The sequence below is a fragment of the Montipora foliosa genome, chromosome 10 (genome assembly GCF_036669935.1).
Source record: "Montipora foliosa isolate CH-2021 chromosome 10, ASM3666993v2, whole genome shotgun sequence".
In the NCBI taxonomy this organism is placed as follows: Eukaryota; Metazoa; Cnidaria; class Anthozoa; order Scleractinia; family Acroporidae; genus Montipora; species Montipora foliosa.
The window spans coordinates 7,731,827-7,750,143 of NC_090878.1; the positions used below are offsets into that span (position 1 = coordinate 7,731,827).

The 18,317-nt window shown below is 38.3% G+C and overlaps 1 protein-coding gene across 6 annotated transcripts; it reads left to right on the forward strand.

The window, feature by feature from the left end:
• The first annotated feature begins 951 nt into the window (after positions 1-951).
• On the forward strand, positions 952-16,131 carry LOC137973355 (uncharacterized). 6 transcript variants are annotated; one of them, XM_068820147.1, is made up of 5 exons: positions 954-1,086; positions 6,277-6,422; positions 9,352-9,514; positions 11,447-11,768; positions 12,901-16,131. In XM_068820147.1, exons 4-5 carry the CDS (start codon positions 11,448-11,450, stop codon positions 13,690-13,692), a joined length of 1,113 nt encoding a protein of 370 aa, XP_068676248.1. In that variant the 5' UTR covers positions 954-1,086; positions 6,277-6,422; positions 9,352-9,514; position 11,447; the 3' UTR covers positions 13,693-16,131. The 6 variants fall into 6 exon arrangements, with proteins under 6 accessions (XP_068676250.1, XP_068676248.1, XP_068676251.1 ...); XM_068820149.1 differs by lacking the exon at positions 6,277-6,422 and having other exon boundaries at positions 952-1,086; XM_068820150.1 differs by lacking the exon at positions 6,277-6,422 and having other exon boundaries at positions 1,009-1,086; positions 9,357-9,514.
• The last annotated feature ends 2,186 nt before the right edge of the window (positions 16,132-18,317 follow it).

Genomic DNA, 18,317 nt, shown 5'->3' on the forward strand with positions numbered 1-18,317 from the left:
GTCCATATCATTCTACAAAGGTGTTTCTCACAGCAAAAAAAAAAAATAATAATAATAAAATAAAAAAATAAAAATAAATAAATAAAAGTAAATAAAAATCAATAAAGCAACAGATATTTTAAAACCTATTTCTTTGACATTTCTTTAGCAGAAAGAATTCGCTACCGAGTAAATTTTGGGTTCCGTCTTGTCAAAGTACATTATGTTGCATCAAAGTATGAACCCTCAAATCTCCCCTTGTTGGAAATAAGTATGGAGCGGTGACTTTGAGGTTTTGCAGAAAAGGAGAAAAGCTTAAATTGTTCAATGATTATAAAAATGCACGATTATTTGCAGAGATCCGGTTAACTGATCTTTAGTATAAATACACAGGTGATTATACAAAATCGCGCGCTCTCATTGGCTCGCTATCTCGGATTATCAGCCGATAATCACCTCAACGGACAAAATGCCACTGTAAGCGAAGATGATTTCGCGTTGAAATGCTTTTTTTATTCTCTTTTTTGAAATAATCACCTGTGTATTTATACTAAAACAATTATTCGCCTCAGGCTCAGTGATTATCGGTGAATATTCACCTCGACTTCGTCTCGGTGAATATTCACCGATAATCACTTCGCCTTCGGCGAATAATTGTTAAAAAGAGAAAATTTTGTCGGAAAATTCGCCACCTGCCTCGTGAATTCCACGTTAAATTTCACTTGAAAAACCGATACATCGCATTCATCGCTTCGCGATTCTTGCGATATATTGGTTTTTCAAAGGAATTCACGAGTCAGGTGGTGAATTTTCCTTGAATCGCATAGCTTTCTAAAAATGTCCTTGGTCGAATGTTGCAATATTCAGTAGGCGCTAATAAAAGTGATTGAAGTGTCACCTGTCAATGGCCAGCAAATAGGAATCAAGCCGAATACACAAAAGTTTATTCCGTTTCGTGTTTTACAAATCTTCGTTTTCTGAGCTTTTACGGAGGCTTTAATTTACATTTTTACGTTGAAAACCATCAAACTGAAAGCACTGGGAGCTTTTGTTACTGGGTATTTCGCCAGCTCAATTCATGATCTCGGGAAAAAAATAAATACGCTGGTAAGTTGTTTGCCTCCAATTAAATGTTAAACAGTTACTTGACTTGGACTTAAATTTAAGATACAACGTTCATTGCTAACGTGAGTTTATGTGAGGCAAAACAAGAAAAAATTTCTAAAACGGAGTAAAATGAGTGTTTTTTGACACGCAGAACTGCTGTTGCTACCGTTGGGATTAACATTCAACTGAAAATTAATGGGAATATTTACTGGCCTCTAGTTCATCTTCTGTGTACTCTACAACTGAAACCCTCTCTTCCTCGGTCGCTGGAGAACTTGGGCTTTTTTCTCTTCCTTCGGCCATTTTTTCTTTCGCGATATACTGCTGCTGATTTCTCGTGCTCGTATTAAAACGTAAGCGGCTTCTTAGAAAATCTTTTGAGGAAGACATGATTTAAATTAAAACTGACAAGGAAAATCATCTGCTTACTCCCTTACGTTTTTGCTTTGTACACGGAGACAATGTTTTTGAAAACAATAATTTTTAATTTTGCTTGCGTTGCTAAGTAAAGCTACGCGTTGCTACGGTGCACTATCAAACCCCATTTACACGCGCTAAAAGATCGGCACCGTGCTGACGATTTTAAGGCACGGCACTCCCAATTTCGACCTGTAAACGTATCAGTCCCAAATGTAATGTGGCACCAGTGCCCAAATTTTAGGGATGCCGAGACTTCCTGCCGGAAGTAGACTCTTTAGGCTCCAGTGGGCAAGAACTGCTCACTGTGCCAATGGCTAAACTAAAGACTTATGGAGATCGGACGTTCATCATTGCTGCGCCAAGGCAATGGAATAATTTGCCTAATCTCCATCAATCGCTTGTTTTAAAAGACATTTGAAGACTTATCTTTTTAAAGAAGCCTATGGTTTTTAACTCTTTTTTTACTTTTTGTATAATGAATATATAAGCTCTTTAACTAATTTATCTCCGTATTTTATTATAATTTTTAGCTTTTAAGTTCTACGTTAATCTGATCATTGCAAAGCGCTATGAAAGAGTAGCTGAATAGCGGTATATAAATTATCATGAGGCGTTATTGCCCCATGCTGGACAGGTGACCATGTTTGTGAATTAACCTTACTTTAAACTTCCATCTTCTACAGCAAATTTTCATTCGGCGCAATTACGCAAGTTTAAGAAACAGCTAGTAAACTCGAATTCGTTTTCATGGAAAAAAATATATATCGGCTTTTATTCACAGAAGTCGAGGTCCGTAACTTAACTTACACTAGAACTTTTTTCCACTTAAATGGTTCGCGAGTTACAGAAACACGATTTTTAACCAATCAGCGCGCGTATTTTCTTGGGACTGTTTTCTAATATATATTACTGACGACATAAGAAGCGACAAGGACAATTACAAGGCAAATTATGTGCAACTTTTAATTGAGACAAGTGCTCTTAACAATGGGTTAAATACAAAACCGTTTTTCATGCAGCTGGAGAGGAAGTCAGACTGAAGTCAGACAATTACGCAAGTTTAAGAAACAGCTAGTAAACTCGAAAACTTTTCTTGGAAGAAAATATATGTCGGCTTTTATTCACAGAAGTCGAGGTCCGTAACTTAACTTACACTACTACTTTTTTCCACTTAAATGGTTCGCGTGAGGGCGAATCACAATTACGTCATTGAATTTACTGGAAAAAATAAAAAGGTGTCGTAGCTTGCACTTTGGAGTGTAAGACAAGGTTGATGACAAATTGCCCAAGACGAAAACTGAAAGAGGTGTGTCCAAGGTTAATAATTTAGCGTCTTAAAAGCATTGCACTTTATTTGCCTGCTTTGAAAGTCTTTTCAACAGTTGAAATTAATGAGTTTTGCAGCAACCGGTTTCCTGTTATCATATTGGATGGTTTTTGTTAAAAACGGGAACAAAAGCCTGGTATATTACTTCATTTACCTTCTTGTTTTTGAACAAACGGTAAATAAAATTTAAACTAACTTGAAATGAGAATAAAACTAAGAAAAACAGGATGACTATTCGTGCGAAGCTGTAATAGTTTGTAGTTTTTTATTGTCATTTCAAATTTCAACCTTTAAAGAAATGTTAAAATTTTCTAATTCGCTTTTCGTATCTTAATTTGCGCTTTATTGTTGTATTCTAAGACCTTATCGTCGTTGGTCGGATTTTGAAGCAAAGATTTTAGTTATTGTTTCAAAATTGTATATATGTTGTCGGTCAAATCCGTTCTCAGGTTGAATCCGTTTTAGGTTAAATTCGTGATCCGCATTTTACCTAGGTTGAATATTCACTCTATCTAGTTAGGATTGAAAACACTTATACCATCCCTCAAGCTCTGTCTTTCGCATCTCAAAACATCTTCTTATTTTTCATATGACCTTATCGGTTTCTGCCTTCATTTTGTCTCGACGTCCATTTAGTCTCAACATTACAACAAAGTTTGGGAACATGGAACTGTACTGTCCACTTAACTGGTGATCGAGCTCGGACCTTTCAGATGTATAGTCCTGATGTGTCTCCACCTCTACACTACGACGACGAAAAAGCGCAACCCAACACAGTTCTTTTCATTGATTACTTTTGTATAATACGTCAATTGATCTCTATGTATAAAAACCAAAACTAATTCTAACCTGACCCTAATTTTTGTGCAGGCTTAATTTAGGCTTCAAACAAGTTTCTTCAATCTATCTGAGTGCGTAATCAACCTAGGTAAAATTAGGATCACCAATTAAACCTATGTTAAAATGGATTCAATCTGAGAACGGATTTTACCGGCAACATATAAGGGGAATTTTATGATCTTGAACTTGGACTTGAACATTTAAAGGACTCGACAAATAAAAAGTGTAGTGTATATGTATCAAATTATTGGCACATATCGTTTGAAGAAAAGAGCCAAGTTTCGAAACCTATACATTGTCAAAGCGTTTCGATTTCTGCTCTATGACAAATGTTAAAGGGACGTATAAAGGCATCGAAGTATTTTGGGAAGATTATAAAGAACCTTTAAGAAAAAGCTAAACAAAAGTCAATGATTTTGTGTGTGCTTCTACAAGACATTTAGCGGACGAACTCGGGAAACAACCCAGAATTGTGTGCATAGAGTTGAAACTTAGGCTGTTTCCCCAACATTACCTTCTCAAAGATAGCGTCCACTTCAATATTCAGACTCGATGTCGGTGCGCCACTTAGAGGCCGCTTTTATTGGTTCTCTCTGTGTTACTCAGTTCATTTTCAGCTTCTTTATGAAACGATCATGATGAAATACATTTAAGCACGGAATGTTTCTAATACGAAGTGCATTCGTTCATCGCTTTAAAGGCAGATTGTGTGTATACGAATAATTTTAGGTGCCTCATGTCCAGGATGCTTGACTCAAAGTGGTTTTCGAGGGCCCTCGTAATTAACAACATATCCTCGAAGCAATTTCTTAGTTCTCGCTCCGTGTCTGTTTTTGGGTTGAACTTTGGTGTGTAGGCTTGGAGCCGGAACCGTAAAGCAGTCACTTTGACAAAAAAGTGATAACACTTACATAGCTTTGCCTTGTGATCTATTTAAGACAAATTCGTCAATTTTAGCTATCTTATGCATTTGAATGTACCGGAAATTTAGTGCATGGGCCAATTTGGAAGGTAATTTTTTACGATTTGTCGAGTTTGCTGTTAAGTGTGCAGATGTATAACTTGTGTGAGTTTCATTCTTCCACGCGTCTCCTCAGCAGTTTTAATTTATTGCGAGCGGTGTCGTGTAGCATTACGTGGGCCGTTTGGGTTTTTCTTTCATGTTTCTGATTAATATCATTCCAGTTGAATATCCGCTGTTTGCAAATTTTCTAAAATGTTGTAGGTAGTTCAATTGTCTGCATTTGTGTTTTGTGTTTTTTGTATCTTATCGTTTTATGTTGAAAACCAACTTCACAAAGAACTGTGAGTTTTTCTGGCTGTTTGCGTTAGCTATTCAGTGGCTATTATCATAATCTAGCGAAATTGAAAATAAAGCCTTTACCGATTTCTTCGATCAAATATGCCATGGATTGTTCAGGGGTTTAGCCCGGGGGGGGGGGGGGAAGGGGTACTGCCATATATGGGTTATATAGGTATGTGCCGCTGTGAAGGGTATGGTTTTCAAGCAGTTTACTCTAGCATAGGGTATATAAATCAGAGCGTTTGGGTCTAGAATAGGGTATCATTTTTCACAAAACTGACCAGTCGCTTGAAGATTTTATCAAGACTAAGGAAACCAGAAATTCCCGCTCAAAAATATAAAAACATCGAGTCGGCAAAGTTTAAGTTTACGCAACTCAGCTTCAACAGCGTCGATAAATGGCTATCATGAAACTCTTCTGGATATTATTAACTGTCAAGTATCGGTATTTAGACGGAAATCGGTGGGAGTTTACTCTAGTATAGGGTAGCAAAATTCAGCTGAACTAGCTCTGGTATAGGCTAAGGGTTCCAGGGTCCCAGCGGCACATCCCCACCCAGAAATTCCTAAAGTACCCCCCCCCCCCGGGGGGGGGTTTAGTCAGCGCTAAGAAGACGTTTCACGCTGTGTTTCTTCACCAAACGTGACAATATCTAGGTTTCGATGACATAAGAGAATTCCAAGAATCTGATTTTTCACACTTCTCTGGGTGACGGAGGTAAAAGTTGATGACAATTTACCTCAACAAAAAATGCGGTCTCCTGCTGATGTTCTGCTGTAGAATAGCAAAACATCGGCAGGGGTCCACGATTTCAGAATCGCATGAAGCTCGTCGTGAGTTTATTTATCATTTGTTTATTTATTTATTAAATTTCATTCGAAAAACCCATATATCGCACTCGCAAAATAATCGGTTTTTCGCGTGACATTTAACGTGGAATTCCTTCTTCAGGTGGTGAATTTTTCTGTAGAATCGCATTGATTTTTGTTTCGTTTCCCCAGAAACGAAACGTATCTATTTTGACTTCAGGGTGAAATGCAAGTGAAATTTAACGTGGAATTCACGAGTCAGGTGGTGAATTGTCCTTGAATCGCATAGCTTTCTAAAAATGTCCTTGGTCGAATGTTGCAATATTCAGTAGGCGCTAATTAAAGTGATTGAAGTGCCACCTGTCAATGGCCAGCAAATAGGAATCAAGCCGAATACACAAAAGTTTATTCCTTTTCGTGTTTTACAAATCTTCGTTTTCTGAACTTTTACAGAGGCTCTAATTTATATTTTTACGTTGAAAATCATCAGACTGCAGCTGAACGCACTGGGAGCTTTTAATATCGGGTATTTCACCAGCACAATTCATAAACTCGGAAAAAACTCTTCGACAGCGGCTAAAAGAAGGACAACGTGCATCCAAGCAAACAAAATGTGTCAACTCCACAAATACGCCTGTAAGTTGCTTGCCTCCAAATATTAAACAGTTTAATACTCGAATTCGACTTTAATTTAAATGATGCGTCCATTGCTAACGTGAGTAGGAAGGCAAAGCAAGCAAAATTTAAAAAACGGGGTAAATAATTTGTCTCTTTTAAGCGCACAGAACTGCTATTGGGATTAGCAATCAACTGAAAATTAATTAATGGGAATATTTACTGTCTTTACTGGCCGTTAGTTCATCTTCTGTGTACTCTATAACTGAAACCTGCTCTTCCTTGTTTGCTGAAGAACTTGTGCTTTTTTCTCTTCCTTCGGTCATTCTTTCTTTCGCTATAGACTGCTGTCGATTTCTCGTGCTCGAAAGCGTAAGCCGCTTCTTAGAAAATCTTTCGAGGAAGTCATAATTTCTGAGTTGGCATCCGATTTTGTTTTAAAATTTATTTGTTTGCACTTTTTAAATTAAATTAACTACATTGCGTGGTAATGTCTTGAGAACAATGGACCTCTTGCAGCATATATATAGATTGCTTTTTCGCTCTCAGCCAGTTGAACACCTCTCTTCTTTTGGCATTGTTTCCCAATCCCCTGACGTTCAGGGAAACTATTTTCAGATCTGTTGTATTGTGAGTAATGAAAGAGGCAATCCAGTCAGAGTACGAGTGGAGTTTATCCGTTTTCTTTTTCTTTTCATTTTTTTTCCGTGTCGGGAAAAGTCTTTCCAGCCACTTCCCTGCTAAGTAGTGTCTTTTTGCATGGAGTCTCCTGCATGTATTTTTGGTAGGTTTCAGGGGTAGTAGAAATGCGTAGATTTTATCCGGTGGACACAGTAGAATATTAAATTAACCTGCAATGGCGTCGAAAGTCATTGTAACGCGAATGGCGTTTTGGTGGATCTTTAAACAAAATTTACCCTTATGGAGCTCAAGAATGGAACGTCAATTGGATAAAAAAGACAGGCGGTGAAAAATAAATATCTGGAATCTTAAAAGCGACGAGTAATGGACTTCGACAACAATTTCACCTCGGTATCAAAGCGAGCTGTTTTTAATATTTTACTGACTGCAGCGTTATGTACAACACTGAAACCAAATGGCAAATTCTACATTTATTTTGTACTCAACTCTGCTCATTCTTCTAGAAGAAAAATGGAAATGTGACAGTGAAGAAATATTTGAAAAAAAGCTTGTTGTCTATTTTGTGCTTCATTATTCAAAGAGAAGGTAGAAAAGGGTTCGTTCCTGAACTCCGGTGAGAAATTTATTTACATGATACGCATAATTTATTTTTGTTTGCACGCACGCAATTGAAATATGAACGCCAGGAAAATAGAAATGTTTAAACGATATTTCAGTGGAATATTTTTGTAATTCAATATTCTATTTCAAAAATTTGCATAAGACGGCTTGAAATAAGATCGCAACGCACACGAGAAATTAAGTCGCATTTTCCTTTTCGTCGAATTCTCCTTAATATTTTACTAACTAGCACCTTGAGTGGATGTGTAAGATATGTGTATACAATTTTCTGGCTATTTATAGTTTTATTTATTTGTATTCAACTCTGCACAGTCCTCAGGTAAAAAAAAAAATTGAAATTTGACTATTCTTGTTAGTCAAGAATCATTTGAAAGAAAGCTTGTCCATTTTTTGCTTCATTATTGAAGGAAATGGTTCTTCAGTCGACAGTGACGGGTTTGATCAACAGTGTTCCAGATAAGAGTCGGGTCTCGGGTCAATAACCCGACAAAGAAGACTTCCCGACCCGACAGATGAAATGTAAATATTCAGTTAAATATTACAACAAAATTAAAAAAAGAAAGACGCAAGTTTCAAGGCAAAAAAGTACATTGTTTAACTCTGAAAGCGACGAACGATTAACATTCTTCCCAGGAGTTCATTCAAGGTAAACAAGAACCTTGACACAAGGTGATCACGTGCACCTTTGTGGTTGCCTAGCACGTGATCAATTTCTTCCTTTGACAGAACATCACCACCTGCAGAAATTTTAGTGTTTTTACGATCGATTGTCATTAATCGTTCGCAGACAATTCGAAATTCATTGTTTAATATAAAAACTGAGTTATTTTTTCTTCATCTGACTTTTGGCTTGCCTTTTACTGTTAACTCCCGACGTTTGCGATGCTATTTGGTGCAAACGTAAATCCAAAAAAAAGTTTGACCTGGCAACAGGAATTATGAAGCGGAAACAACATGTTCAGTCTGTTTTTTTTTTCTGTTTTTTTAATGTGTTGAATAAACCTTCGCTTAGTGAAACTGCAAGACATGCATGACATGCAAGAAAACGTCGTCAGAATAATTTGCAGTTAGTTTATTTGCAGACTATTTAACTTAGAGAAGAAGAGAGTGAGTTTTACTCAAGAGCGTGTTTTGCTATCTTTGAACCAATTTATTACCAAAACTTAAAAAAGTAAGAGACCTCAAAACGGGGCAGGACATTACAAAATAATTCAACGTGTGAACGAACGTGTGAGCCAAAGAGCCACTGCTGGCACGTTGTCTGGGTGACCCCTCAAATGGTCTACATGAACCCCCACTTGAAAAAAAAAAAAAAGTGGACCGCTGCATTCAATACCACCCTACTCAGTGCCTTCTGTTTTTTTGTAACACTTACCACAGGCAACCCAGTTTACGCTCATGGGGCCTCTAGTTTAAATTAAACCAAGGAAAATCTTCCGTTTCCTTCGTTCGGTGAGGTTTTTGCTTTGTAAACGGAGACAATGTTTTTGAAAACATAATAATTTCTAATTTTGCTTGCTCGCGACGTCAGCAATATCCCTTCATGGACAAGTGCAATTCCACGCTAAATACCCTTCCAATCGGACCGTGAGTTTATCTTTAGCTATGCAATTCATGTAGATATGATTATTAAAAATACGATTGTTATTTATTTGTTTGATCTGACAGTTTTCCTGTAATTTTCAAGTCTAGTTTGTGATCAAGACGACATTCACACTTTCAAAAGTGACATTTGAGATTGAAAGGCCTTTATCGACGGTAGTTTGTCATTAGAGTTGGGTGGTGAAATTGAAGTCTGGTTAGGACTTGTGCGTTTTCAGCCCGCTCGCATTTAAAGAAACAACTCAAAGGTAAGCACAGTCCATGAACGTTCATGATTTGTATCTGTATTTTGGTTGAGACGGAATATTTTCAGCTGTTTCAGTGTAAACCAAGCCAGATGCCGACAGTATGAGCACCTTTTTGAATATTGTAAATAAGACGTCGTCCGTACGATTTTTGGCTACAGTCAGTGCCTCTTTTCAATTAAACTAACCCAAAAACTTTACTGAGAGGTTCTCCATTTGGGAATTGTTGATGGTTTGTTTCGGGATAATATTTTTCTCCTCTAATTGTTCAAAATTAGGAACAGCATCACCATCTGGTAACAAAATTTGCGTTTCTGTATGTTGAAAGGTCTTTGCATCAACGACATGGTTCAGAATGCGGTCCTCTTATTTTGTAATTTTGTGTTTTATGCGGACCAGTAACACACTGGGCCTTTCGAAATCAAATACGTTTCGATCCAGTCATTAAGATTTCTACTTGTAGGGCTGAAAAATTGTTTACATGGAAACTGCTTGGCAAATATTCGACAGCTGAATTGTCACAGAAAGAAACAAGAGGCTACGGGTAGCCTATACTTTGTTCGAAGGATTCTTAGCCGACTTCCTTTAAGTTCAAAGTATTTCAGTGGGTTTTTTGTATGTTACAAAATCTTGGTAAATATCCAATTTCAATTCCGTAGTCCGAAGTCCACAGTCCACACTCCGCTCCCCAATGATAGGGTTAAGTACGATCGTGGATATTTGTTAACATTTAAAACTGTTGTTAACGGCATTGACTCCGATCAAAACCAGAAAACAGATGCTTTGCAAGTCTCTACGATGATATTTAAAAATATTTAATACTTTTTTTAACAATACTGGGAGAATTATAAAATTACGATGTCTGTTACAGAGTCATACGATAACCGGATATTGCATTGCGTGAAACGAAAACACAAAAGCTTGTTTCCGGTCGCGCACACAATTCTTTAATACATAGATCCCCGTTAATCTGTCACGTGGTTTTAGTGGTCATCGCGATTGCCTCTAAAGGAAGAGATACCGAGTTCGAATCCCACTTGATCTGCCTTCTGCGACACTGAGAGATCTTACGCATGCGCAGCCAGAGCGCGAGCCTCCCCCCCCCCCCAAAAAAAAATTAAAATTAAAAAAAATTAAATAAATAAATAAAAAACTCCAAAGTACAAAAAAGGAGTCGAAAACTACAGTTTGTTCTTCGAATAAAGTAATTAAAACTCAACTTACAGGAACTACTTAAAGACAAAAGGGTGGTGTATCTCTTCCGGGTACGTTTTTTGCCGCTTCGTTAGCGAACTTTTTGTGCGTGCAGTGTGCGTGAAGTGTGCGTGCACGGAAGTGTTTTTCCGTCCTCTTGAAGTATTTCAAGTCTTTCCGCCTGAAGATCGATGTAGCTTGGGGATAGCTTTAAGAAACCGCGACAACAGCAATAAGCTATTCTTCGTTGGGATAAAAACATGCATATTATTTGCTTTTTTGTCAGGAAAAATATATGCACGAACGTGGATTCAAGATCTTTCGTATTTTTTCATATGTGTCTGTTTGTATCCTTACGTGCGAATTTGTTGTTTAGAAACTCCTAACTGGCCTATCTAATGGGCCCTTTGCAGCTGGCGATCATATGGTACAAAAACCGACAAATTGGAGAGCAAATTGCGCACTGGGACATATAAAGCAAAGAAAACTGAAATTAAGTCACTTTGTTTTAGATGTCCCAGTGCACAATTTGCTCTCCAGTATGGCGGTTTTTTTACCACGTGACCGCCAGCTGCAAAGGGCCCATTGAGTCATCACTAAAGAACCAAGCAAGTTGATACCAGCAGGGGTGGGGAAGGGATTTATTCCAACAAGGTATACCCTGTGAGTGAGAGTGACAGACTTTCCTACAGCTCTCTTTAGACGGTTTCAAGCTTGTTGTGATATTTTACAATCCTTTAGGATGACAATCATTTACAGAGCTCTTTGGTTTGCCATGGAAGCGCTGATATTGATATCAACCTCTTCAAACAGCATGGAATATAAAACACCGTTAATGTTCATATACAACGTGTTCACTAAAGATGTCGCGGTCATGAAGCATACCATTCACTCCGTGGAGGTTACCAGTACAGTGGAGTGTTTTCGTCATTGCGCGAGGGTCTGTGGCTGCTTGGCGTTTCAAGTGACTGGGGCCAGTTGCGAGCTGTTAGACAATGCGGATGGGGATCTGGTAGCTAGACAAGGAACTCTCCTGTATATTATGCAGCAAAACGGTGTCGAGGTTAGATGATACTTTGAGCCAAATTTTGTCAGGAACTGACAACTAAAGAGTTAAAGATCAGTGCGACATAATTAAGATATTCTAAATCTTTCAGGATACCATGCAAGTCTTAAACGGAACCTCCACTCCAATATGCAGACAACTTTAAGGCACAGGAAATGATGTTTACTATAAAAATTGTTCGGCGTTGTACTCAATGACACCGTTTGTATCGGAAATATATCACTTCCAGAACCGCTTATTTTTGTTTTCAGATTTCCTGGGCGTCGCCATCTTGAATAATTGTGACCTGTTGTGGTTGCCCCATTGTATTTAATGTCAGAAGAATAGGGCAGCTCTAACACATCACAATTATTTAAGATGGCCAGGCCCAGAAAATTTGAAAGCGAAAATAAGCTATTCTTAAAATTAATTTTTCTTAATACAAAACCTTTTTGTGAAAAAAAAAAAAAAACAAAAAAAAAAAAGAACAAATTTGTTTGCAAACATTATCCCCCCACCTTGGACTCAGTAAAAAACTGAAAAAAGTTGATTGATCAGTGTCACATTGTTTAATTATCGTGAGGCTTTCAGTATAGCACGCAAGTCTTAAGGGAACCTTCACTCAAACAGAAAAATAATTGTTAAGGCTCAGGAAATGATGTTTACAATCAAATTGTTCGAATATTCCTAAAAAAAAAGCGTTGTATCGAAATGAATAAATAAATTTTAGAATCAATTATTGTTGTTTTCGAATTTCTATATGATGGCCATCTTCAGTTGAATAATATTGACGTGATACAAAAGCTGTTTGCGTCAGAACGGCATCGGTAACTCGTCACAATTATTCAAATTTGCGGTAGCAGAAAAATATGAAAGTCAAAAAAAGTGATTCTTAAATTCACTTATTTTTTCGGATACAAACAGCTTTGTGGAAGTTTTAAAAATATATATTGCATACATACTTTTCTCCGATTAGAAATTAAACTTTTGATAAAAAACCTCAGTGAGCATCTTTTCTCTGAGTTTTGTTATTGTAGACTACGAGCTGACAAATGGTTCTTCTTGTTAAATTGGAATGCGGATCATTTTCTCAAAATTTGAGTACTTAGTCAAATGAACGGTTGTTGAATGGGTGTTCTTTTGTTTCCAGGGTAATGGAGGCTGTTTGAACGGGTGCTGCGAATCCCAGCCTTGCCTCAACGGAGGCACGTGCCGAGAAACGTGCAGTGACATCAAAGAACAGTATGCTTGCGCATGCTCTGAACATTACTATGGAAAAAGATGTGAATTGTTTAATCCAGCGTTAAAGTCCTGTCAATCTATCGCAAGGATTAAGCCAGAAGTGGTTTCTGGGATTTATGACCTCGATATCAGCTTTAACAAGACTATTCGGACCTACTGTGATTTCAGCTCTGAGGCTGGAAAAGCATGGACCCTGATAGAATCATTTTCCCTAGGAAACAAGGAGGTTTACAAAAACAAACCTTTTTATCACGACTTTCCACGAAACGAGAATAATTTTACATGGGACGACTTCCGAGTCTCGTATCAAGCATTGGTTACCATTCGGGATAACTCAACACACTGGCGAGTCACATGTAGCTTCCCATCAGGCCTCACGTATTCCGACTACGCACGCGCATCGCTGACAGCCACAGACCTGTTAACCTTTATAAACCAAGACAAATGCCGACAGTACGAGTATGTTTCAGTTCGAGGTATCAACTGCACAGATTGCGAGGGGATGATAGTACAGAAAGATAATCAACATATGCATACTGATTCTTATTGGAGTGGTATAAACAAATGTGAATGGGACCCCGGGGCTGGTGCAGTAGCGGGTGAAGATAACTTTGGCTTTTACGATGTCACTAATCCACAACACAAGTGCACGAAAAATTCCCTCTCGACTACGCAGTGGTGGCTCGGAGCTGAGCTATAATTTGAAAGGTGTTCTCATGATATCAATGAAACATGGTTTTGCTGTTCAAGTTTCAAGACAGACGCGATGCTCTGGTCTATAAATGTGAGAGCAATATCATTTTGCACTAATGTTTTCAATGTAGATGAATGATGAGAGAAGACTTGATGCCAAGCGGTCCATATCCTACGAACGCAGACGTATTTCCGGTTGTCGTTTCGGCGGAGAAAAGCGACCGCCGGAAATACGTTTCCGTTCGAATGCTGTGAGGATGAAGATTCTAATTCAGCCGGAATGGTCAGGACTGATGACGTTCTCTTTCTGTTACGTTTTAGAGAGTTGGAGCCGGAGACTTAGCCCAAAGCGACTTAAGCATCTGAAGTGCTCTCCAAACTTCTACGCAACTCACTTAATTAAGCAAAGCTAAATCACAGGGACCATAGTCATAGAAGAGTTCACTTCAACCTCTATTTTAAAACGAGTCTCAAGTACAATTCATTTCTTGCGAAATTCAGCCTTCATACCCACGAAATTTACAAAAACTGAATAGAACCCTGAAGTCTCCCACTGCGACTAACTTGAAAAATTTAACAGATCTTGAAATCGGGAACTGCTTTTTTGTTAATTTTGTAACGTCAATAAAGATATGAGTCTTGAAGTCAACAAGCTTTCCAAAACAAACAAATGTTCAGTTTGGTGAAAACGTGAGCCTTCTTAGCAGGATTTTTTATAATGCACAATGGCCCAACTGTTGATAGTGTGAATTTGAACGCTATGTTATAGTTTATATCTCGTGTTAGATTCGTTTTGATGGATGGATGATCCTCCAAATTCACGTCTGGTACTTCATTTCTAAGGAAGACTTCAATTTGTACTCCCAAAAACGTGAATAACTAAATCTAAAGATCACCAAAGGTGCATGATTCATACGCCTTTGAAATGGTGGATAAATTCATAGTTTGTAGACAACTTCTAAGTATTACAGTTAGAAAAAAACGAACCGCTACTTTAAATTTTGCGTTTCTTGTAAGCATCGGCAGGCACTGCTCATGTAGTTAGACCGCTCTGACCATTCCAATCTTCCCGGGTACCGAATCCGAATCGATTCCTGGCCGATGCATTTTTCTTTCTGCTTCGAATTGCTTTTGTCTAGCTTGGTGAGGAACTCCTGTGACGGGAATTACAGAAACGTCAAGTATTGAGAAATTTTCAGTTCTTCATTAAAGCATCAGCTGGGATTACATGCACATGTGATTAGAGTGCCATCCTAACCCATACTTATCTCGAATCGAATCCAAATCGATTCATGCACGATGCAGTGTTTTCTTTCTGCTACAAAATGATTTTTTCCCTTGATAAGATGTCTCTCACGCATGCACCTTGAGCATGCAAAATGTGGGCAAATAAGGAAAACATTTTAGTAATACAACCGTCTCACAGGTCTCATAAAAAGCGCTTAGGAACTCCTGTGACGTCAATTTGACAAATTTGTTGTATTGAGAAGTTTTGCTCTTCAATGAAGTATTTGCTGGGATTGCTGATGTGGTTAGAGCGCTTGTCCAATTCATACTTAACGGGCATCGAATCCAAAACGATTCCTGGCTGCTGCAGTGTTTTTTTCTCGACAAATTGGTATTTGTTGCTTGATAGAGCGGTTTTCAAATGAGTGTCGTAAAACCAAAACCAAAGTAATTATTTTGGCCAATTAAAAAGGACGAAGACAATCCAGTAAACCAATCAAAACTCAAAGTAATTACACGTGGCCGACACAAAGTGAGGGAAAATGTGCACCCGCGAGCCACGATTGGTTTTGTTTTTACTTCTGATTGGTTGAAAAAGTGACGCGAGAACCGCCAAAAACTGCTCTAGGATGTCCATCATGCACCTTGAGCTTGCAACATGTGCACAAACGAGGAAAACATTTTAGTAATAAGACCTTGTGATAAAAAGCGCCTAGAAGCTCAGTGCTTTGAGAAATTTTCCATTTCTTTCAAGCATCGGCTGGGACTGCTCATGTGGTTAGAGCGGCCTCCCAATGTATAACTAAAAGAAAAATATAGAGCAATTGTCACAACGGGTTGAGCGAACCTTGATTAAGGGGACACTTACTAGGAATAAGTATTCCTACCCTTGCCCCTACTGAAGTCGAAGACGCTCTGAATTCGTCCTAAATGGATGTAATCAGAGAGGCCGGCAAAGTCAGATCAACTTGGGACGTAGTGCTTCGGTACAGTAACTGTAACAGAACTCAGACCTCCTTCGCTCAACTCACAGGAGATTTGCCGATTGTTGGATGCAGCCTAAACTAGGAGGAAATATGCGAATATCTGATAGGACTGCACCAAAATTGGACATTATATATCAATGGTAGTTTCTTTCCGTGAGTGCTATTTTCAATTTGAGGGCCACATGTTAGAAAACTGCTATAAATAAATATTAACCCTCTGTAAATAAAAGTAGTCTATTGCAGTTCTCAACGAGTTTTGTCCAAAGATTGAGAATTCCAAACTAATTTTTACACAGCCAAAGATCGCACAACAAAAGGAAACAGTTTTTTGAGGGTTTTTTGGGCGAATTCCCTTCTGAAGCCAGTCTTGTCTCAGTAGAAGATGAATCTTCTCCGCCACAAGCTTCTCCGAAAAGTTTGGCCTGATTTCACATTTGCCTCTAACATTGCGTTGATTAACGAGAAACTTTGAGAGATTTCATAGCCACGCACTCTCTTCTTCTTCAAAAAAATAGCCCACTGAACATGCGCACTTGGTAAAAACTTAAAACAGAATAAATCATCCCACAATTGAGCGGAAATCAGACAAGTTTGCAATATATAACTGAAAAAATGTATAATGCAAATGTCATAACGGGTTGAGCGAAGCTCGCTTGAGGGGCCACATACGAGGAACTAGCATTCCTGCCAATGCCTCTAGGAAAGTCTGAGACGCTCTGGCTTCATCCTAAATGGATGTTCTCTGATCTGATCAGAGAGGCCTACATAGTGAGATCGATTGGCGAGGTAGTGCTTCGGTGCTATAACAGAACTCAGACCTCCTTCGCTCAGCCCACAGTGTTTTCAGGTTACTTTTTAACGTAAAAGCTTGGAATATCTCGAAGCTTTCTCAATTTTCTTAGCTCAAATTTCTTAGCTCAATTTTCAAATTTCTTAGCTTAATTTTCTTAGCTCAAATTTCATGTGCGGGAATTGTTTTGAAAAAAAAAACTAGCAACGTCTAATATCAATGGTAAGGAGAGCAAGAAGTGCAGCCGCCTTGACGCAATATCTAAAAAGGCCTCATTGTGTATATATGAAGTAAAAGCAACCAAGAGTAAAGGGAAATTTACCGAGTGCTGGATGCAGATATCCGAAAGTGACATAGATAAAAGAATGTCAACTTTGCTTGTTCGATATTTTCGGCCAGATATATGGCCATTGATATTCTACAACATATGTTAATTCCCACAAAGTTCAAGTTTTCTCTTTATAATTGTTGCCGTTTACAACTCGGAAAGATCAGCCATGGGCCATTGAAATCCTCTAAGGAGAGGTAAATGTACCTAATAGTGTATGAGCCAGTAGCGATAACCTGAGGTTCTCATTTTTCGTTCATTTTAGTTGTTCCTTGGGTTTGGGAAAACGATTAGCCATTTCTTAAATGCAACTATAGGTGTTTTTAAAGTGTAAAGAGTGTTGCACATAAAAAAATTATAGATCATTGTTATTTTCTGTCCGTGGGTGCTATTTTTGATGGCCACATGTTAGAAAACTGCAATAAATCAATGTTGACCATCGGGAAATAAAAAGAAGTCTACTTCATTTCTCAAATGATAACTTTTGTCCAAGATTATGGATTCGCAACATTGCACAACAAAAGGAGGCAGTTTTGTTATGGTTATTTAGGGTAAATTCCTTCTGAAGACAGTCTTGTCTCAGTGGAAGATGAATCTTTTCCGCCACAAGCTTCTCCGAAAGGTTTGGTCTGATTACACATTTGCCTTTAACATTGCGTTGATTGACGAGAAACTGTGAAATATTTCATAGCCACTCTCTACTTGAAAAAATTAGCCTAATGAACATGCGCACTTGGCCAAAACTTAAAACAGAATAAATCATCCCACAATTGAGCGTAAATTAGACAAGTTTGCAATAAATAACTGACAAAAAAAGTATAGCAAATGTCACAACGGGTTGAGCGAAGCTCGCTTGAGGGGCCACATACGAGGAACTAGCATTCCTGCCAATGCCCCTAGGAAAGTCTGAGACGCTCTGGCTTCATCCTAAATGGATGTCCTCTGATCTGATCAGAGAGGCCTACATAGTGAGATCGATTGGTGAGGTAGTGCTTCGGTGCTATAACAGAACTCAGACCTCCTTCGCTCAGCCCACAGTGTTTTGTTACTTTTTATCCCCAAGGCTTGGAAAATCTCCAACTTTTCTCAATTTGCTTATGTCATATTTTCCTGAGAGATTACCGGGTCAATTTCTTTTTGGAAGGGGGGGGGGGGGGGGGGGGAGGGGGGAAGAGAGTGCATTTCTGAAGAAATCTTTGGCCTTAATTAAGTTTTGTATGACATAGAAATCCTGTTTTGGATGAATACTACTTACTTTTTATTCAAGTATGCCAAGATTTCACATTGGGGGGTTGTGTCGA